Genomic DNA, 17447 nt, shown 5'->3' with positions numbered 1-17447 from the left:
GGATTATTAGATGGGGACGTTGATATGAACTAAGAAATTATAAATATATGTGACATAAATAGAATTAAGGTCAAAATAGTTAAAATAGACAAATTTATTTACTTATTGTATGGATGTATTGTATTAATGGTGAAATTTTACATATGTTTTACTATTGGATGGTACAAAAAGTTCTACGGGTCCAGAGTTAGTGTCACTTTTAGTACATGTTTTTAGTATTTTTTAAATATCTTGTTAACTCTTAACATCGCTAAGGGTGAAGGGGTGCAGGGTGAGGGTAGTTCTCAGTTCAAGGTCAGCCGTTAAGATATTTGAAAAATACTATACAATAGATTGAAATTAAGATCGAATAGTTGAGTTTATTATATTTATGAGTTGATACATTTTACTAGAGAATTAATTTTTTACATCAGAATTTTTTTAATTTTTTTTAACTTCTAATATAACTATTGGTTTCCACTGTCTAAATAAAAATATATGTTATTTCATGTTTTTTTAGTGAATGAAAGAAACTACAGCATGTTTTTGAATTGTTTTTCTATTTTATTCGATATTGATTTTTTGTATTTTATTTATATTATACTTTTTTTTATTTTGTTAAATAACGAACAAACATGTAAACGATGTTACGTTGCATTTTGTTTTTGTATTTTTTTTCTTTATTATTTATGTTGCAATGTTTAATATAACAATATAAAAAAAAATCCATATACTATGTGATAATTGATAATATAGTGATTTACATATAAGAAAGTTTTTTTTTTTACTTTTTAAATGCAATAATCTTTTTTCTAATTTTAATATATTTAATGATGCTCTGAAATATTGTTAAAATGTGTGTGGATTCAAAATATTTTTATAGACCAAGGTCTTCTTACTTCTTATGTATTACATTTGAATAAATATAGTAAAACTTTTTAATGTATTTATTTATAGGGTTGATACAAATAATAAAAAAAATTAAGATCAAAAATTTTTCGAATTTATCTTCAGGAGTTTTTGTTTTGATGTTGTACTTGTTCATTAATACAATATATAATTTTATTTGCATTTAAAAAATATCCTTTAATGTTAATGCAACAGTATTTTTTAATAATATTTAGAAAAAAAAATCATTTTCATTTTCGAATAGTTTTTTTTTTTAAGATTTATGATTTTTTTTATAAAAACTAAGAATATAATTTTTTTCTTTATTTTTGAATGTGGCACTAAAACTTTGGCTTAATCTTTGTATGGTTTTTTTTTCGAATGCTTGTTATTTTGTTAACGTGGAACCCATCGTGATGCCAAAGTTTAAAATGTAGTTTTTCACAAAAAAGCTCTGAAAGGTTTTTTACTTTTCTTGAAATTTAGTTTACAATTATTATGTTTGTAGTCAGTAATTTATATTTGTTGATTTGTTAGGGATTAATGAAAAAGTATAAACATGTATATAATAAAAAAAAAACTACGATGAAGTAATACAAAATATTCATGCATATCGCATATAATTAAAAAAAAACTTGAGTGTAATAAGTAAAATGTGGCATATCGATATGTCATATCGTTCCTTAGTTTAAAACACCAATTATGTCGAAAATTTACGGATTTCACATTTTAATGCCATTAAATGTAACTGCTCATTCCGCATCTAACCATTGGTTATATAATATTTGAAAGATAAAGAAAAAATGTTAAGATAAAATAAATCGACAAAAAACTAAAGAAAAAATATATTTTTAAACCGCTAAATAGCGTATTTATTAAGAAATTACTGAAAAAAAAAAATCCACCGATTTTTTTTAATAGACAGTTTTTTTTCGTATCCTGTAAAGTTGATATTTTTTTTATTTTTAATAAAAAAAAGTAAATAATTGTTACACCATTGTGCTTCGATTGCCGAAAGATCTGTACACTAATGTCATACTACAGTTCTTTTGACAAAACACAAGATGTTTCGGCAGTGGGAACTCGTTAGAAACATTGTGTACAAGTTGTATGTAATTTATATTATTCCATTAATTCATAACCATTTTATTACGAGGTTACGTAGTTTTAGTTCAAATTATGGAATTAATTATTTTTTTTATTTAATGCTTTATTATTTTTTATGTAATAATTTTAAGTGTCACAAAGTGTTATATTTTTCATGGTTCTTATTATTTTAGGTAAATAATTAAATATATTTTGTGTATAAATATATTTTCTGTGTAGAAGTGCCTTCCTCTGTGTTGTAGTTAAAATATATTGCTGTTTATTGTCAAATATTAATAGTGAAGTAACAATTTATGTTCAAATTAATAAATAATCACATTGTAATTGTTTTCTTTTATTATTTTTCCTTTAGTGTAGAGTTCCACTGACACTGACAACACACGACTCAATTCAAACGGAAATCCTAATTCAAAGAAAAAAAATTTAACATAACAATAAATAAAACATAATTTTTTTTACACAAAGATTTATTAACTAGAAATTACAACAAAAATTAAGTACACCTAAGTGAGCTATAGTTAGTGCAAGTGGAGAAATTTTATAAATAACCGTGAAAAAAGTATACAAATATACACAAAATTGTTTTCGAGACTGCAGCTGCTGTGTTACTAGAACATAAAAATACTTAAGAATACATTTTTAAAAATATATTTCCCGCAAAAATTTTAATTTGTGATTATTAAATATTTTCGTGATGTATTTTTTTTATTTTTATTTTACTAGCTAAAGCTATCTTGATATGATATTTCACAGCAAATGTACCAGACAAGTACAACTAAGAATATCACAACACTGAACTACTCGAGAACTTTTAGTGCTTTTTCTTTATTAAACAATACATACTAAAAATAAAATATTATAGGTTACAAATTACTCTGATTTTTAGTGGTTTATTTCAACAAATTGCCAATAGATGGCGTTATAATTAAGGAAATCCATATGTTAATTTTTTTTAAATGAAAAATATTTTGTAATGAAAAATAGTGTACATTAAAAATACACTGGAGTTAAATCCATTTATTTAATGAAAATAAAAGTACAACGAAACGTTCCCGAAAAAAAAATATATACAGAAATGTAACAAAACTACAAAAAACCTAACATTAAAATTGACAGCACAATAATTAAATCTCACTCATCGTACAATAACATTGTTATTCCAACAAATATAAAAATAAAAACGTCGCATTTTTTTTAAATTTTCCTCACAGATGTCACCATGACGTTTGACAGCTGTCACACAGTTGTCAATTTAGCTATGATCGCTGTCAGTGATGGTGGAGCTGGTCATTCTGATGACGGGATTCTGCGTGGAATCACTGGAGTCACATTCCACCATCAGGATATCATCAAGACTTTCGTTCCTGTCAGAATTACTTTCAGTAAAAGTGCCGGTTGGTGATTTATCTTCTATCACTGCCTTCAAATATGACTCCCGATCTAGAATTGTAGCGTCACGAGCTAACGCTAGAACATCTAAAGACATCATGCTTTTAGACTTTTCAGTTTTACTCATCGGAGGATTAACAGTTTCGTAGATGACATCCCGACTGATTGACTTAGTTCTAGTCAAGTTAGAGTCAGTATTCCAGCTGTCACTGGGCGGCTGTCTGTGCGCTGTATTGGTGCTGGTTGTGGGCGCGCTGGAGTTCCGCGGAGAGCTCGCCGTGAACTTGGACCTCTTCTGTTGATTGTTCTCCTTCATCATTAGCAGCTGATCCAATTTATTGATGGTCTCGTTCAGTTCCTGCGTCCAAGCTTCATCTGTGTCCACATCGCTCCGGTCTATCGGCTTGAGGGCGAGTTCTCTCACTCTCTTCCTAAGCTCTTGGAGACTGGGTTCTTCATCTTTTTCAAAATCTCTCGGTTCCAGTTGATTTTCATCGTGTATAGGGTCTCGCTCTGCGCCGACTCCCGGCTCCCTTGGCCCGACCGGTATAGGTTCTTTGCCCGGCGGGTACTCTCCTCTTCGTCTGTGTATCTCTTCGGAGATCTCCTCTAGAGCCTTGAGTGATGTCGCATACCGGAACTTGGCGTCTGCAATGAGACGCTGCAGTTTCTCTATCTTTTCATTCTGCATCTGAAGCTGTTCATCACAAAGTTTCTTTTCATCGAAATATAAACGGGATTTAATGATGCTCCTTTTTAAGTTTTCTTCTAGTTGAGTCACCTGAAAGTATTAAATTGTATTTAGTACTGCTGCACACAAAAATTAATATTCAAAGGACAATGTGTACTTTTGCGGTGAACTTACGTTTTTTTCAGCCGCGATGTATGCCGCAGCTTTCTTTTGATGTTCACGTCCGCTCTCAGTTTTTCTTTTTTCTGCGTCCATAACCTGAAATTGCACATTCAATTAAGATATGAAAATATTAATTTACTATAGCAATGAGAGTACTTTTTAAGACATTTGTAAGAGAGTAATTGTGTGACCTTGATGATGGCATGATTGAGAACCTCCTGCCAGTTGCTGTCGAACTGCCACTCGTCCTGTTTGCTGACGAAGCGCTGCTCCGCCAGGCTCACAGTCTCCTTGGCGGCCGCGTGCAGCTCTATCAAAATCATCATTATCAAATTTTAATCCAGCACCATAATTAAGCGTTACATGGCGCAATATATCTATGGTGAACCTAGCACGAAAATTTGTGAGAAGGTATTCGTAACGACATTGACAAAATTGATCAAAATTTGTATGAGATTCGTCATTGTACTTTACGCCCATTTTCGGTTGTGGATGAAATATACATGACTAGCTGTCGCCCACGGTTCCGCCCACGCGAATTAAAAAAAAACATAATTAGCCAATGTGTTCTTACACACTATGTTCTACATGTATGTCAAATTTCATCTAGATCCGTTGAGCCGTTCTGCAGATTCTTTGTAACAAACATCCATAAATCGGTTCAGAATTTCAAAAACTCTGTTACTATGTGGTTTTAAGATTATGGAATTAGATAAAATGTTCGTAGCTCTGTTCGGCATTTCAGGTCAGCTATTGCGTAAACAGAAGTGTAATACATTGGTGCATAACGACGCATTGCCGTACAATTATAAGTAAGCAACATAACTGCCGATAAACTGAAACATTTAACTTTAGTTATGAATAAAATTGCCTTTTAGAATTAACCAGCTTATTAATTTTAAAATAATGTACTAAACCGTTTTGACCTAACAATAATATTCGCAAGTAAAATCGCTATCAAATTAACAAATACATATAGCGGTCCGAGCAAGGTCAGATATCGCGCAGAGTTTATAAACGCGTACATTATCAGGTCCTTGTGTGTAATGTTGCCGAGGCACGAACTAAACGGTTATTTAATAAATGAATAATTTTAAATATAGAACCATCTGTAGAATAACAGGGGTTTATTGGATTTACTCGAGCGTGGCAGTTAATTAACTCACCCTACCTCAATCTGACGCGCTTTAGCATTAATAACCGATTTTTTTTACTTAGTATCCTGACCTGCAACCCTAAAAGCGGTACTCTATATGGAGCGTTTCATTTGTGGTTTTCGTGGATTCACTGCCACGCTCGAATAAATCACCTCTAAAACCCGCTTCGACCCTACTAAAATAAAAGTCTTCAATTTTCCGTGCTATATTGGTCGAGTGCCAATCTAATATACTGTTTGAGATACTTTAATGATTAGAATTCGCGATAAACTTGTTATAATATAAAAATGTGCAAAAAATATCACGTTATTTAGATAGAGTGGCGTGATAGCCCACTTCCTGTAGCCAAGCCCTTGTACAAAAGGTTATGACCCCATTTACCATGATGTATACTTTTTATGTAGCGTATAACGTAATCTTTGTATCTGTGATGCTTGTTCATTCTGAATAGTAGAATTATTTTTATCAAAGTGTAATATAAAACAAACTGTATACATAAAGTAAATTATTTATCATCAAACTGTTTATAAAAACATAATAATTAAATTAATTATTTCATTCTCATAAACTCAACATTGTATAATTCACGAACCACGTACATTCGAGTTCGTGGTATTTTAAATAACCTTATACATATGCAAATTATTACGAATTGACATTTGTTAAACCACACACATGCTACTTATCATGTGACCAGAATAACACAATCCTATGAGTTCCCATTGAGGTAACATTTGTTTTAAACACATTTCATTTGTTTCCTATGAGAAAAACAATGTCGACGATATGTTCTAACTTAGAACACGAGTATAAAAATAAAACACATTTACGGTTGTGTTTATAAAACACAATTGGTCAAGGTCATTTCGGAATTTTATTACGTTTTAACTTTGAAATAATTAAAAATGTTTTCTTAATTATTACTAAAATTACAATATTCACACTAAAAATAACAAATATTATTAAACTTATTACTTGCATCAAACTATACTTAGAAAAATCAAAAAGTATTACTAAAGAGTAAAATTTTTTCAGTATGAAGTTTTACTTTAGACTAGCTGTAGCACGCGACTCCGTCTGAGCGAAAATAAAAACAGAACATAATAAGTAGCCTATGTGTTCTTCCAGACTATGATCTACATGTATGCCAAATTTCATCGAGATCCGTTCCAGAGATACCTTCAAACAAACATCCATCCATCCAAACATTGGCATTTATAATTATTAGTAACATTAATAAGAGTAATTTAAACCATTGTTAGTTGATCTTTTATATCAAGGTCTAGGCTACCATGACTCGGTCAAGTGCAAGTGGTGATCGCACAGAAAATGTAGTACTACGATAATAGCGGCTTAGTGTTTTATGAATTATCAGTTGTGAATCATAATTATTGTGATTGCGAACTAATTTATTGTCACAGATAATGTTTATCTATTTTTAATATGATAACGTGGTCACTGATTTTTTTGTTTGTTTTGAATTCAGTTGCCGATCAAAATACACGTTTCAAACATATTATTATCTCTGTTTTGTCAAAGATAACAAAAAGGATGAAGTTGTATACAGAGATTTTGTTATCAAATACCAACGGTTAGTCCTTTTAAAGCATTTACAGGTGTCTATGGGCAACGGTCGCCACGGTCGTCACTACTCTGGCGAATTCAGGTGGCCGTTTGCTCGTTTGGTGGCAAATTTTGATATAAAAAATTATAAAATTTAGCTTTCCAAAACACTTCATGTAAACATAAATAAAAATCTAAACATAACTATTAGCTAAAGATAATTTTTAGACTTTATTTTCAAGGGAGAAACTAATAAATAAGGTAATCAATGGGAAAAGAGATGAGGCAAAACACTTCTTATCAATCGAATTAGACGTTGGTTCAACACAATACGTTAAAAAAACGTCTACCAAGTTAAAACTCTTACCACTGGCACGTTGAAACTGCACCGCTGCTCGCTGGCAATCTGTCCTAGCAGCGGCAGCGGCTTCGACCGCCTTGTGATAGGGCCGCGACCTGTCCACACAGCTACCGAGCCGTTTGCTCAACGTCTGCAGTCGACGCGAAGTCTCGTTCAATAGCAAGTGAAACGTTTTTACAGACTCCTGGAAGATTTAATAAATCTATATATATATAAAAGAAAGTCGTGTTAGTTACACTATTTATAACTCAAGAACGGCTGAATCAATTTGACTGAAAATTGGTAGACAGGTAGCTTAGAACCAGGAAACGGACACAGGATAATTTTTACCCCGTTTTCTATTTTTTATTCCGCGCGGACGGAGTCGCGGGTAAAAGTTAGTAGTAAATATGAACAAATTTTAATGCGCAAAGTAAGTATGTTGTGTTGGTCTTTCTAAGTAACCTAAAAAAATATATCATAGCTAATCTGTATCTGCTATTAGAAAACACTTTTCCTAGTTTGCTATTACAACACTAAAAGCCTAAGAAAAAATTTTGTTTTTTTTTTTACAAATAAATTTACAATAACTATTACGGTACTTGCTTCGGTATTGACAATGACCGAGCCACCTCACTATGGAGTGTCAAGCGGAACGGGCAACCGATAAACTATTTCCGTTCACAACCAACTTTACTGACAGATGTTAACGATGATTGATTATTGGGGTCGCAGTTGGTTTGTTCAATGTTTCCATTTAATATAATAGATCAAGGAAACTATAAGCATTCGTAACTTGAAATAATAATAAACTTCCGGACAGATAATTGTAAGTTGATGCAAATAGTAGAGTTAGAAAACTTGCAATATTCTTCATGCAAAAGTTCTATAAAAAAGTAGTAGTTTTTGGTATATTTTACTAAATAAAACAATCTCAAATAGCTCTTTTTATTTTAGGTTTAATAATTTTGTTAAATTTTGTGATTCACACAGTTAAAGTTAGATATTGTCTCGAATCTATTAAAATATCTTAACAAGCGTGTGAGATTTTTTTTTTATAAAAAGGCGTACTTAATGATGCAATTGACAGTAATTGAATAATGTGAGTTCCCGCATACCGATAATAATAAATTAAATCCGTTTCATTTGCCTTCATATAAAGGGACTCACTACAATAAAACTATGCACAATATTCTCATGTAGTTTTGAAAACAAGAAGACAGGCGTGAGATGGAAGTCATTTAACGTTACATCTGATGCGTTTGTGTACCAGATTTAAGTCCTCTAGACTTGACTGAGAGGAAGTAGAGATTTGAATTTAACTTATTGATCTGGTTACGTATACGTATACGTTTCATATTTTATTAATAACTAGCTTTTACCCGCGACTCCGTCCGCGCGGAATAAAAAATAGAAAACGGGGTAAAAATTATCCTATGTCCTTTTCCTGGTTCTAAGCTACCTGCCCACCAATTTACAGTCAAATCGATTCAGCCGTTCTTGAGTTATAAATGGTGTAACTATATCTATATCTGACTATGACCATAAACGTTAACAAATACTACTCCATGGCATGCTCTATATTTATAAAACGTAAAACAGATGGCGGTAGTGTGCAGTGACATGAACAGGAAAAGTCCGTTACGCCCGTCGACGACGCACGTATACGCCCCCTCAAACAGTTTAACAATTTTATAAGTATAGTTACTTCTAATGATATCAAATTTCTCTTTGTACTTTTATAGTTGTACAAAAAAAGGGCAATTCAGTTTAAGAAATTACTTAAGTCTGTTGTTTAGACACGTTTTATATTTTAAACAAACCTATTAAATTTAATACGTGATAAAAGTTTCCACATCAATATATTGCTGTAATATCCCTGATATTTACACAATAGCACAGACATTATAAAAACAGAGATAGCATTGTAATAGTTCAGAAAACACGAAATGTACTTCACGTTGGACATGATAGACTGAGACGTGACAGACGTGATAGACGGTACCCTGCAAGGATTTATTAATTAGTTTAAAAAAAGATAGCTTTGGGTTTAGACCATTGATTACAAAAGTGGTCTAGAAACCCTAGGGTCCATGGAAGTCCATGGAGAATGTACGATGGCGGTTAAGTTGAGTAAAGTGCAGCAGGGGTTCATCGAAACCAGTAAAGTTCCAAATTGATCTGTAATCAGTTTCTAAATTTCGTTGTAGTCCGTTCGTTACATATTCAAAGTTCACGAGTTTTAACGAAGTCAATTTACCTTGACATCTTTCCAAAGTGAAATCTGACGGTTAGAATACATTGTACGAGAAAAACTAAAGTTAACTATTAATATATTTACCCTTGAGATTACGAGTTAGTTTGTCATTAATTTTGGAATAAGTTAGACTTTGAGAAAGGCAAACCTATGTTATCTTACTAATATTATAAACTAGCTTTTACCCGCGACTCCGTCCGCGCGGAATAAAAAATAGAAAACGGGGTAGAAATTATCCTATGTTCGTTTCTTGGTTCTAAGCTACCTGCCCACCAATTTTCAGTAAAATCGATTCAGCCGTTCTTGAGTTATAAATAGTGTAACTAACACGACTTTCTTTTATATATATAATAGATTAGAATGTTTGGATGTGTGGATGGATGGATAGATGTTTGTTAGAAGATGTCTCAAGAACGGCTGCATTGACCTCGCTGAAATTTGCCATAGATGTATACAACACCGAAAGAACATTTAGGTTACAAATTATTTATTTATTTTTAGTCGCGGGCAACACCTAGTTCTATATGATTTGTCAAAGATATTAGCGCAGATTGCACAGACGTATTTTCAGTTTTCTCCGTTATATTATCTTCCTTGTAAAACAATTGACTTTGCCTTGCCTCAGGTACACACATATTGCAGTGCGCCGTGAGCCGTGAATTGACCTCGTGCATTGCGGGCCCCCACAACACGCCATGTTAGTTGCTCGTCACAAGGCATGCAAATCGTGACATAACGGTCCCATGAATGAATGAATGTCGTTCTATTTTTAAAATACAATTTTACGTATCGAATATGACTATCTACATAACAAGGAAGATTACAAATCCATAAGATCTTACTAATATTATAAATGCGAAAGATGCATGGATTGTTTGAAAGTATCTCCGGAAAGGCTTAGCGGATTTTGATGGCATTAGGCACAGATGTAGAACATAGTCTGGAAGAAGACATAGGTTACTTATTAAGTTTTCTTTTTGATGCCAGGCGGATAGAGTCGCGGGCGATAGCTAGTAAATAATAAATAACGATATATATTGGCAAAGAAATTCATCTCCGGTACGTTTCCACTTCCTACATGATTTATGTTCCAAGAAGTAGTTTAAGACAGATACGAATTGAGTGCAATTCATGAAAAACTATTTCAGTATACTCAAAAGAGAAATGCTTTTCTATTTGGAAGTTTACCAAATAAAGTTGGCACAAGACTCGACATGGTCAAGAGGTAAGCGGAAAATTGTTATTTATTATGGTATATAACGATTTAAAAAAAAACTTATGGTACATAAAAGAAAATAGAATTTTATCTTTTAGTAAATCTAAAGATAAATAATACATGTTTCAGTTTGATTGTGAAGCGAAACAAACGGTGGAATCGAGATACTAATTATTTCTGCTAAATATGTTACCTAAAGTTTCGTTAGACGTTTGTTAATTATGTATCGTGTAAGTAATAATTAGCCTAATTACTAGACGTTTATAACTTCATTACGTCAGGCTCAAATAGAAGGTTCATTGTACAAATGCAAATAACATAAAAGTGTACTACTTTAATAAATGTTATCAATTATTGGTCTAATTAGCTATTTTTAATACAAAACATGACATGTATATACAGATTCATTATTCATAGAAAAAATCGAAGGAGTTTAAATAATTTACAACTAAAGTTTTGTGTTTTAAAAGTAGAGATGATTTAATGATTTTCAGAGTTGTAGAAAAGTACTAAAGAAAAAAACCATTTCTCCTTTGAAGTTTAATGTGGCAGTCATCGAACCGATACTTAAACCGGTACCAAGCCCAGCTTGGCTATAACTGGATGAGTTTAATTTCTCTGACGCAATACTTGTACAAAGGTAGAATATCTCCGTAAACATTAACACTGTGTTCAAATAAAACTGTTTGTAAGCCGACTATGAGCAACACAAACGCGGTATGTGTATTTTTTTTTAAACCAACAGATTCAGAAGGGTAATGTTTCTCGAGCTTACTAAGTTTTCATGTAATTCGTAGGTTTGTATTTATTTTTAATTCATTGTGATTGTTTGTAACGAATCGTGTTAGGTCCATATCAAGTCGACAACACTTCATTACGCCTGCGTTTCTGACCAGAAATGCACCATTATTTTTTACACTGTAAATATGGCCTTATACTTGCTGCGTTTGTTCTCAGATTGAGATCAATTCAAGGTCAATATGTATCAATATGAAAATGATGATCCAATTTGTTTCAGAATTGACTCATATATTACGTAATAAAAACATAATTTCATGGATTTTATAAGCGTTTATATTTGTAAAATATGACGTAATGCATTCTGCATAGTCACGAGATGATGGTAAATGTTTAAGATATTATATTATAACACCGGTTCAATCAATATATTGATAAAGTGGTAAGTATAAAGGAAAGCCTATGTCCAGCACAGCCTGATAATGAAAATTTAGAAGTATTACTTCCTAACTTAACTAGTCAGTAGTAGTTTGTCAATTATGACTTGAACTTATTTATATGCAAAGTACATGGTTTATTCCAATTTTATGAGTACCAATGAAATCTATTAGAAAAGGGGGTCAGCTAGTAATAAAAAGAGGCGTTGCAGTCGACGTACGTTAATTTTAGATGGGATAATCAGGTCAAGTGAGAGTAAGAGTGTAGATTTTGTTATTTAATTGTACTATGATATCAGAACAAGCAGAGACATAGCCTTTATATATTACCAGGATAATTTTAAAGGTGCTATTACTAAACATAAACAAGAATCGTAAGCAATTGTAACTTAACTTAATAATTAACCACATATAGACAATAACTTAATACCGCACTGTTCTAAGTAATCAAGATAAAGTACATGATGTAACAAAATCAACTCACGTCTAATTCCAGCTCCAGTTTATTGATTTCGTCCGTGGCCGCGTTCAATTTCTCCAATTCCACCTGAAAGTTGACGAATAGCTTGAGACAGTCACAGGGCACTCGCACTTCGTACTCCCACACATGTGGCAGCAGCAAGCAACACGTAGAGACGGGAAACTTACGAGACATTGCAACTACAATACTTTGCACGCTACTATTCTTATCAATCTGTCAAGATAACTTATCTATCTGTACCTTACGGAGATGTTTCCTGTCCCTACAAGCAAGCTATTACAAAATAAAAATTGGTACTTACTTATCATCTTGACTATTAGTTTATGTTTCAATGAAAAGAAAATCGCAATAGAAATTCTTAATTACATTTTAATTCCAAATAAACATGATGTAGATTTTATAACATACACGCTAGAATACATGCCATAAATTTTACAATACAAAAATATTTTGAATACACACTTTTTTTTTTAAATCGTCCAATTACAGCGCAGATTTTTCAATTTGAAAATAGAATCCTTGAAAAACTACCAATCAGAAATTAATTTTTTTAATGAATAAAAATAATATAACTTAGCATATTAAAGTTAAATAAAACAATGGAATGGTTCAGTTGTACTAGAGTAAGGTTTTGCACTAGTTATGATTTTGAACACTTCTCATTTGGTAAAACAATGTAATACCACACTAAGAACGAAATTTTTACATAATATTCCACTCTATAAATACATAACAGAAAATAAAAATGAGATTACATGCGAGTAAATAAATGTATTAACTAAAAGTTTTACCAAATAATGAACATAAGTTCTCCTAACAATATAAAATAACTAATATATATTTTACGGTGGTTATTATACATTCTAAATGCTGGCTTGTGACATGGGATTATATAATATATGACACAATATACATAACACTTTCAGAGATTCAATTACAAACAATTCATCCAATTGAAACCAATTTAATTGATTGTGCAAATGGTTACGAAAGTAACATTATATAGTTGCATCTGGCAATTCGTAAATTTCATATTTTATTGCATTTTAGGCCTCAGAAAAGTAATTTAATAAATAAATTTTAATATTCTTTTTATTTCTATTTTATTAAATTATGTAAAAAAAAAAATGTGCAAAAAAATCAATGTCAACATGTTGCCTTATTGTTACATTATAATTTACAGTTAAAAGGCAAAGTTAAATATTTTTGTTAATTATTAAAAATAACAATTTCAACTAAATATATTAAGGACATTATTGTTGATCTCAGAAGGTAGATGAACAATATATTCAAGATACAAAAAGAATTATATTTAAATGAATTATATATAAATATAAGTTAAAGCTTGCTATTATTGGTATGAGGCTTTAATTTTTTTACATATCCTTTTATAAAAACATTGTTGAATTGTTGAAAAACAGTGTGATGTTTTTAATTATGACTGTTTCAACAGACATTTAAAATATTGGCAATTTTAATCTATAAATTATATAATTTCGTAATACATTATGTATAACAAATCTGTGTAATGGCACATATCTATTTTGAGAAATAAGTTAGACACAAAGTTTACATTAACAAATTAAATGTTAATTACTAATAAGAAGCTATAACTAAACATTAAAATGACAATTGACATTTTTATTAATCTTGATCCAAGGATAAATTATAACGGACAGGAAACAATCCTATAAGGTACATACATCTATCTCAAACAAAATTACTTAGCATCGCATATTCTGTACATCGAAAGAAATATTAAAATGTAATTCATAAGGTATTGGACCAATTAGTAAAAATCACTATCACAAATATATTTTCCAGAAACGAAACGTCGTTTCACTAGAGATAGGCGATAACCGCTACCTACTAGTTCGAACTCTATACCGGATAGAGTAGCCCCTTCACAGTTAAACTGAGCGGATATAGTTCCTTTAGATGATGGACCATTGTTCAGTTCGAATCTAGCCCTCAACGATCCCACCCCTCTATCTTCAGAGTGCTGAGACAGCTCTGTGAATCTCCACAATGCCTGACCATTTTCTCCATTCCATATACTCTTGGGCATGGCTATAACATTTTTAACACCCACATTGATGGGTACACAAACTGAAACATTGAGAAGAGGGGATGGAGGACTCATCGCATGAAGATTATATTTATAATCTACTTTCAGATCTGTGTGATCTTGTTCACATTTCCAATAAGAAACTAATTGAAATGGACATGATGCTGCTCCGGTTTTGGGCCGTATTTGATACTTCAATATATCTACATTGAAATATTGAGCCGTTGGATTCTTTTCAGATTGTCTTTTCAACAATGATGTTAATGCAGGCATGTTGAAATCTACAACAGTAGTATCTCTCGTTGACATCATTGTGTTGATACTAATCAGTTGCTTGTTAGGTAAGACATTGTCTAGTCTATGTATATTTTTTAGTCTGAAACATAACTTTGCTGGATTGGGGTTGTTGGCTAAAACTCCCACTATGCCAGTTGGGAATGATAACATCATATCTCCTGACATTTTTACTTGACATTTACTCTCTTCTGTTCCTCTAAAATAGGAGTGAATAATTTCATGGAAAGCTACAGCAAGGGGTATAGTATCTGCCATACCTATTGTGAGAGGAGAGGGCCCTCTAGAACCTGAGGACGCAGCTGCTCGAAAGTCTCCTTCAGATCGCCGCGAAGGCGGTCTAGGCAGAGAAATAGTTGTTATTGTGGGAGTCGATGTTCTGAAGTTAGATTGCCCCAAATCCCCAACTTCAGAGAAAAGGTCTCCGACATCCGCAGTTGAAACTGGAGTAGGGCTTTCCAATAAGTGTGATTGGTTCGGCTGCAAAGGTGCATATGGATTTGAAACATTGCCATGTGGTGAGGCTGGATTGCTTATATTGGGACTTTGAAAGAAATTGATATCCAGGAGGTCACTACTGGCTTTACTTGTATTTGCATTGGAGCCTCTGCGAGTTGTACCAATTTTGTACAAAGATATGTTTTCAACTGTGGCTCTCAGTTCATCTACACTAGCCGACATGGGGGCACTACCATTAGTAATAGGTTTAATTTCAACATGAATCTTCTGTTCTCTTTCTTCCTCAGAATCTGAGTCAGAAGAAGAGTACACACTCCCTTTTTCATCTTTAGGCCTTATACAGAACCCTTCCTCATCAACCTCAGGGGAATTCATTAAATCATCTTTTGTGGGCACTTCTTCCTCTTTCTCTTCTAAATCAGACCTATCACCTGCATTTGAATTCTCTGAAATTTCATCCTTTTTCTTTTTCAATTTCTTATTTTTAGTTTTTGTACGTCTACTGCGAAACCATTTAGATTCCCGGAATGTTGATCGTCCCATGTTGTCATCTTTATCCTGAGCCGCAGGTGTGGCTGAAGTGCCACTGGGGCTGGATGGAGCTGAGCATGGTGCTGCCCCATCGGCACTTACGCTAGGCTCATCTTTACTTTGGAAATTTGGTGTGAACAAATTAAGAAGAGAGGTAGTCCTTCTAGAAGTTTTTGTAACAAATGATTGTTGATCTTTTTTAGCTGCCGTTTTAGGAACTGGTTGTGGTTTATGTGAGCCATTGGAAATTGTTGATATTTGGTCTGCTTCTGAAATAGAATTATTAGCAGAACCAGGTTTAGGGAGTGCAGGTGGCAATTCAACAAGATTAGCTTTATCTATTGCATTATACTTTTCTACCAGAAACTGTTCTAATAACTTTTCAACGGTCAACTCTAGGCATTGGTGCTTAAAGTCCCTATGAACTTGTCCCATCATATCGTGATTGTTCTGAATAATGTCTGCATAAACATTTACAAACTGTTTCATTTGTTTTAGATGAGCTTCTTCAACATCCTGGAAATGTTTACAAGTTTGTGTCATTTTCTTTTCAAAATCTTGTTTCACAAGATTGTACTTCTCAGCAAGTTGTCTATAGTCCTCATGAAGTTTTTTTAGTTTCACTTCAGATTTTTCAATATCTTTAGCAGATGCATTATCTTTGCGTAGTTTCTCTAGCTCAGTTGACTTTGTTGTATACACATCCTTAGCTTTCTGCAAGGCTTGCTTTGTGCTTTGTATCAGTAAAACAACTTCTAATGTACTCGATTCTGAGTCTTTAACAGCCTTATGCTTTTTATGTAACTCCTCAGCATAACGAGCAACATCTTTGACAAGTTCACCAACCTTTTGGAACATGTGCTGATGTAAGTTTGACAGTTTTTCCGCTGAACATTTTAGAACGGTCCAAAAAGGTGCAAATGTACCCTGTGCGCAATTGCTATTAGCTTGTTTAGCTAGTTTAGCTAATAACTTAGAATTCGTCTCCTCAATGTTTGATCGCTCCCTAAGATACTCCGAGAGTTCTTTGCTGGCTATAAATCCGAATTTCATGTTTTGATATAAAATATCATATCCATAATGCTCGTTGGCGAAATAATCTACGAAGTTGACACTCATTTTTGCAGTTACAAAGGTGAACAATTAATTATTCAATATATTGTCACTCACTGACCTGTATTCTAGGATCAAGCTCAGAATCACCATTGTCATCAGCTGGAATAGTAAATGAAGATTCCTCCATTGTGGCACTTAGGAGAGGAAGCCACCCAATCACCTAAATTACATCACTGACACTGACAATAGCGTATGGCGTCACTTAATACTCTGAGTTTTATTGCATTACATAAACATCACTAAACTAATTTTTTAAATTTATAAAATTAAAGATCAGGCACGCAGAATGCAGGTCAAAAAATCTTGAATTTAATTTAATAATAAAAATTTAGAAATTTTCATTCAAGATGACGTCCACTCTCATGACGTCAAATCATAATAATAGACAATTCTTTGTTTTAATGCTTTTATCCAGATTATATTTTCATAGCAATCGATATTGGAGAAAATTCGATTCGTGAAATCGTGAGATTGGACATGGTTTGCGACAAAAAATACCAAAAAAAATTAATACCTTGTAATAATTATCTAATTTCATAACAATAAATTCACCACTAACTGACCACAGTTTTTA

At 32.5% G+C, this 17447-nt stretch overlaps 2 protein-coding genes across 3 annotated transcripts; both read right to left on the bottom strand.

Annotated features, from left to right (window-relative positions):
• Positions 1 to 3180: 3180 nt before the first annotated feature.
• LOC106720747 (SH3 domain-binding protein 5 homolog) lies at positions 3181 to 17228 on the bottom strand. Of its 2 annotated transcripts, XM_014515510.2 has the most exons (6): positions 16932 to 17228; positions 12409 to 12471; positions 7304 to 7481; positions 4408 to 4526; positions 4229 to 4312; positions 3181 to 4144 (listed from the first exon to the last, which is right to left on the bottom strand). In XM_014515510.2, exons 1-6 carry the CDS (start codon positions 16998 to 17000, stop codon positions 3227 to 3229), a joined length of 1431 nt encoding a protein of 476 aa, XP_014370996.2. In that variant the 5' UTR covers positions 17001 to 17228; the 3' UTR covers positions 3181 to 3226. The 2 variants fall into 2 exon arrangements, with proteins under 2 accessions (XP_014370996.2, XP_045542717.1); XM_045686761.1 differs by lacking the exon at positions 16932 to 17228 and having other exon boundaries at positions 12409 to 12657.
• On the bottom strand, positions 14081 to 17011 carry LOC106720746 (F-BAR domain only protein 2). The gene has a single exon (XM_014515509.2). The coding sequence runs from the start codon at positions 16874 to 16876 to the stop codon at positions 14195 to 14197; it is 2682 nt and encodes an 893-aa protein (XP_014370995.2). The 5' UTR covers positions 16877 to 17011; the 3' UTR covers positions 14081 to 14194.
• Positions 17229 to 17447: the final 219 nt, after the last annotated feature.

Source organism: Papilio machaon, chromosome 4, assembly GCF_912999745.1.
Source record: "Papilio machaon chromosome 4, ilPapMach1.1, whole genome shotgun sequence".
NCBI lineage: Eukaryota > Metazoa > Arthropoda > Insecta > Lepidoptera > Papilionidae > Papilio > Papilio machaon.
This window is presented reverse-complemented; position numbering and strand designations above follow the sequence as displayed.

Excerpts from the sequence above, each read along its gene's own strand:
- LOC106720746 (XM_014515509.2), bottom strand. The coding sequence starts at position 16,876 with ATGAGTGTCAACTTCGTAGATTATTTCGCCAACGAGCATTATGGATAT.
- LOC106720747 (XM_045686761.1), bottom strand. The coding sequence starts at position 12,579 with ATGTCTCGTAAGTTTCCCGTCTCTACGTGTTGCTTGCTGCTGCCACAT. Across the intron at positions 4,527-7,303 it reads GCAGTTTCAACGTGCCAGTG|AGCTGCACGCGGCCGCCAAG; the intron begins GTAAGAGTTTTA and ends TGATTTTGATAG. Across the intron at positions 4,313-4,407 it reads TCAATCATGCCATCATCAAG|GTTATGGACGCAGAAAAAAG; the intron begins GTCACACAATTA and ends GTGCAATTTCAG.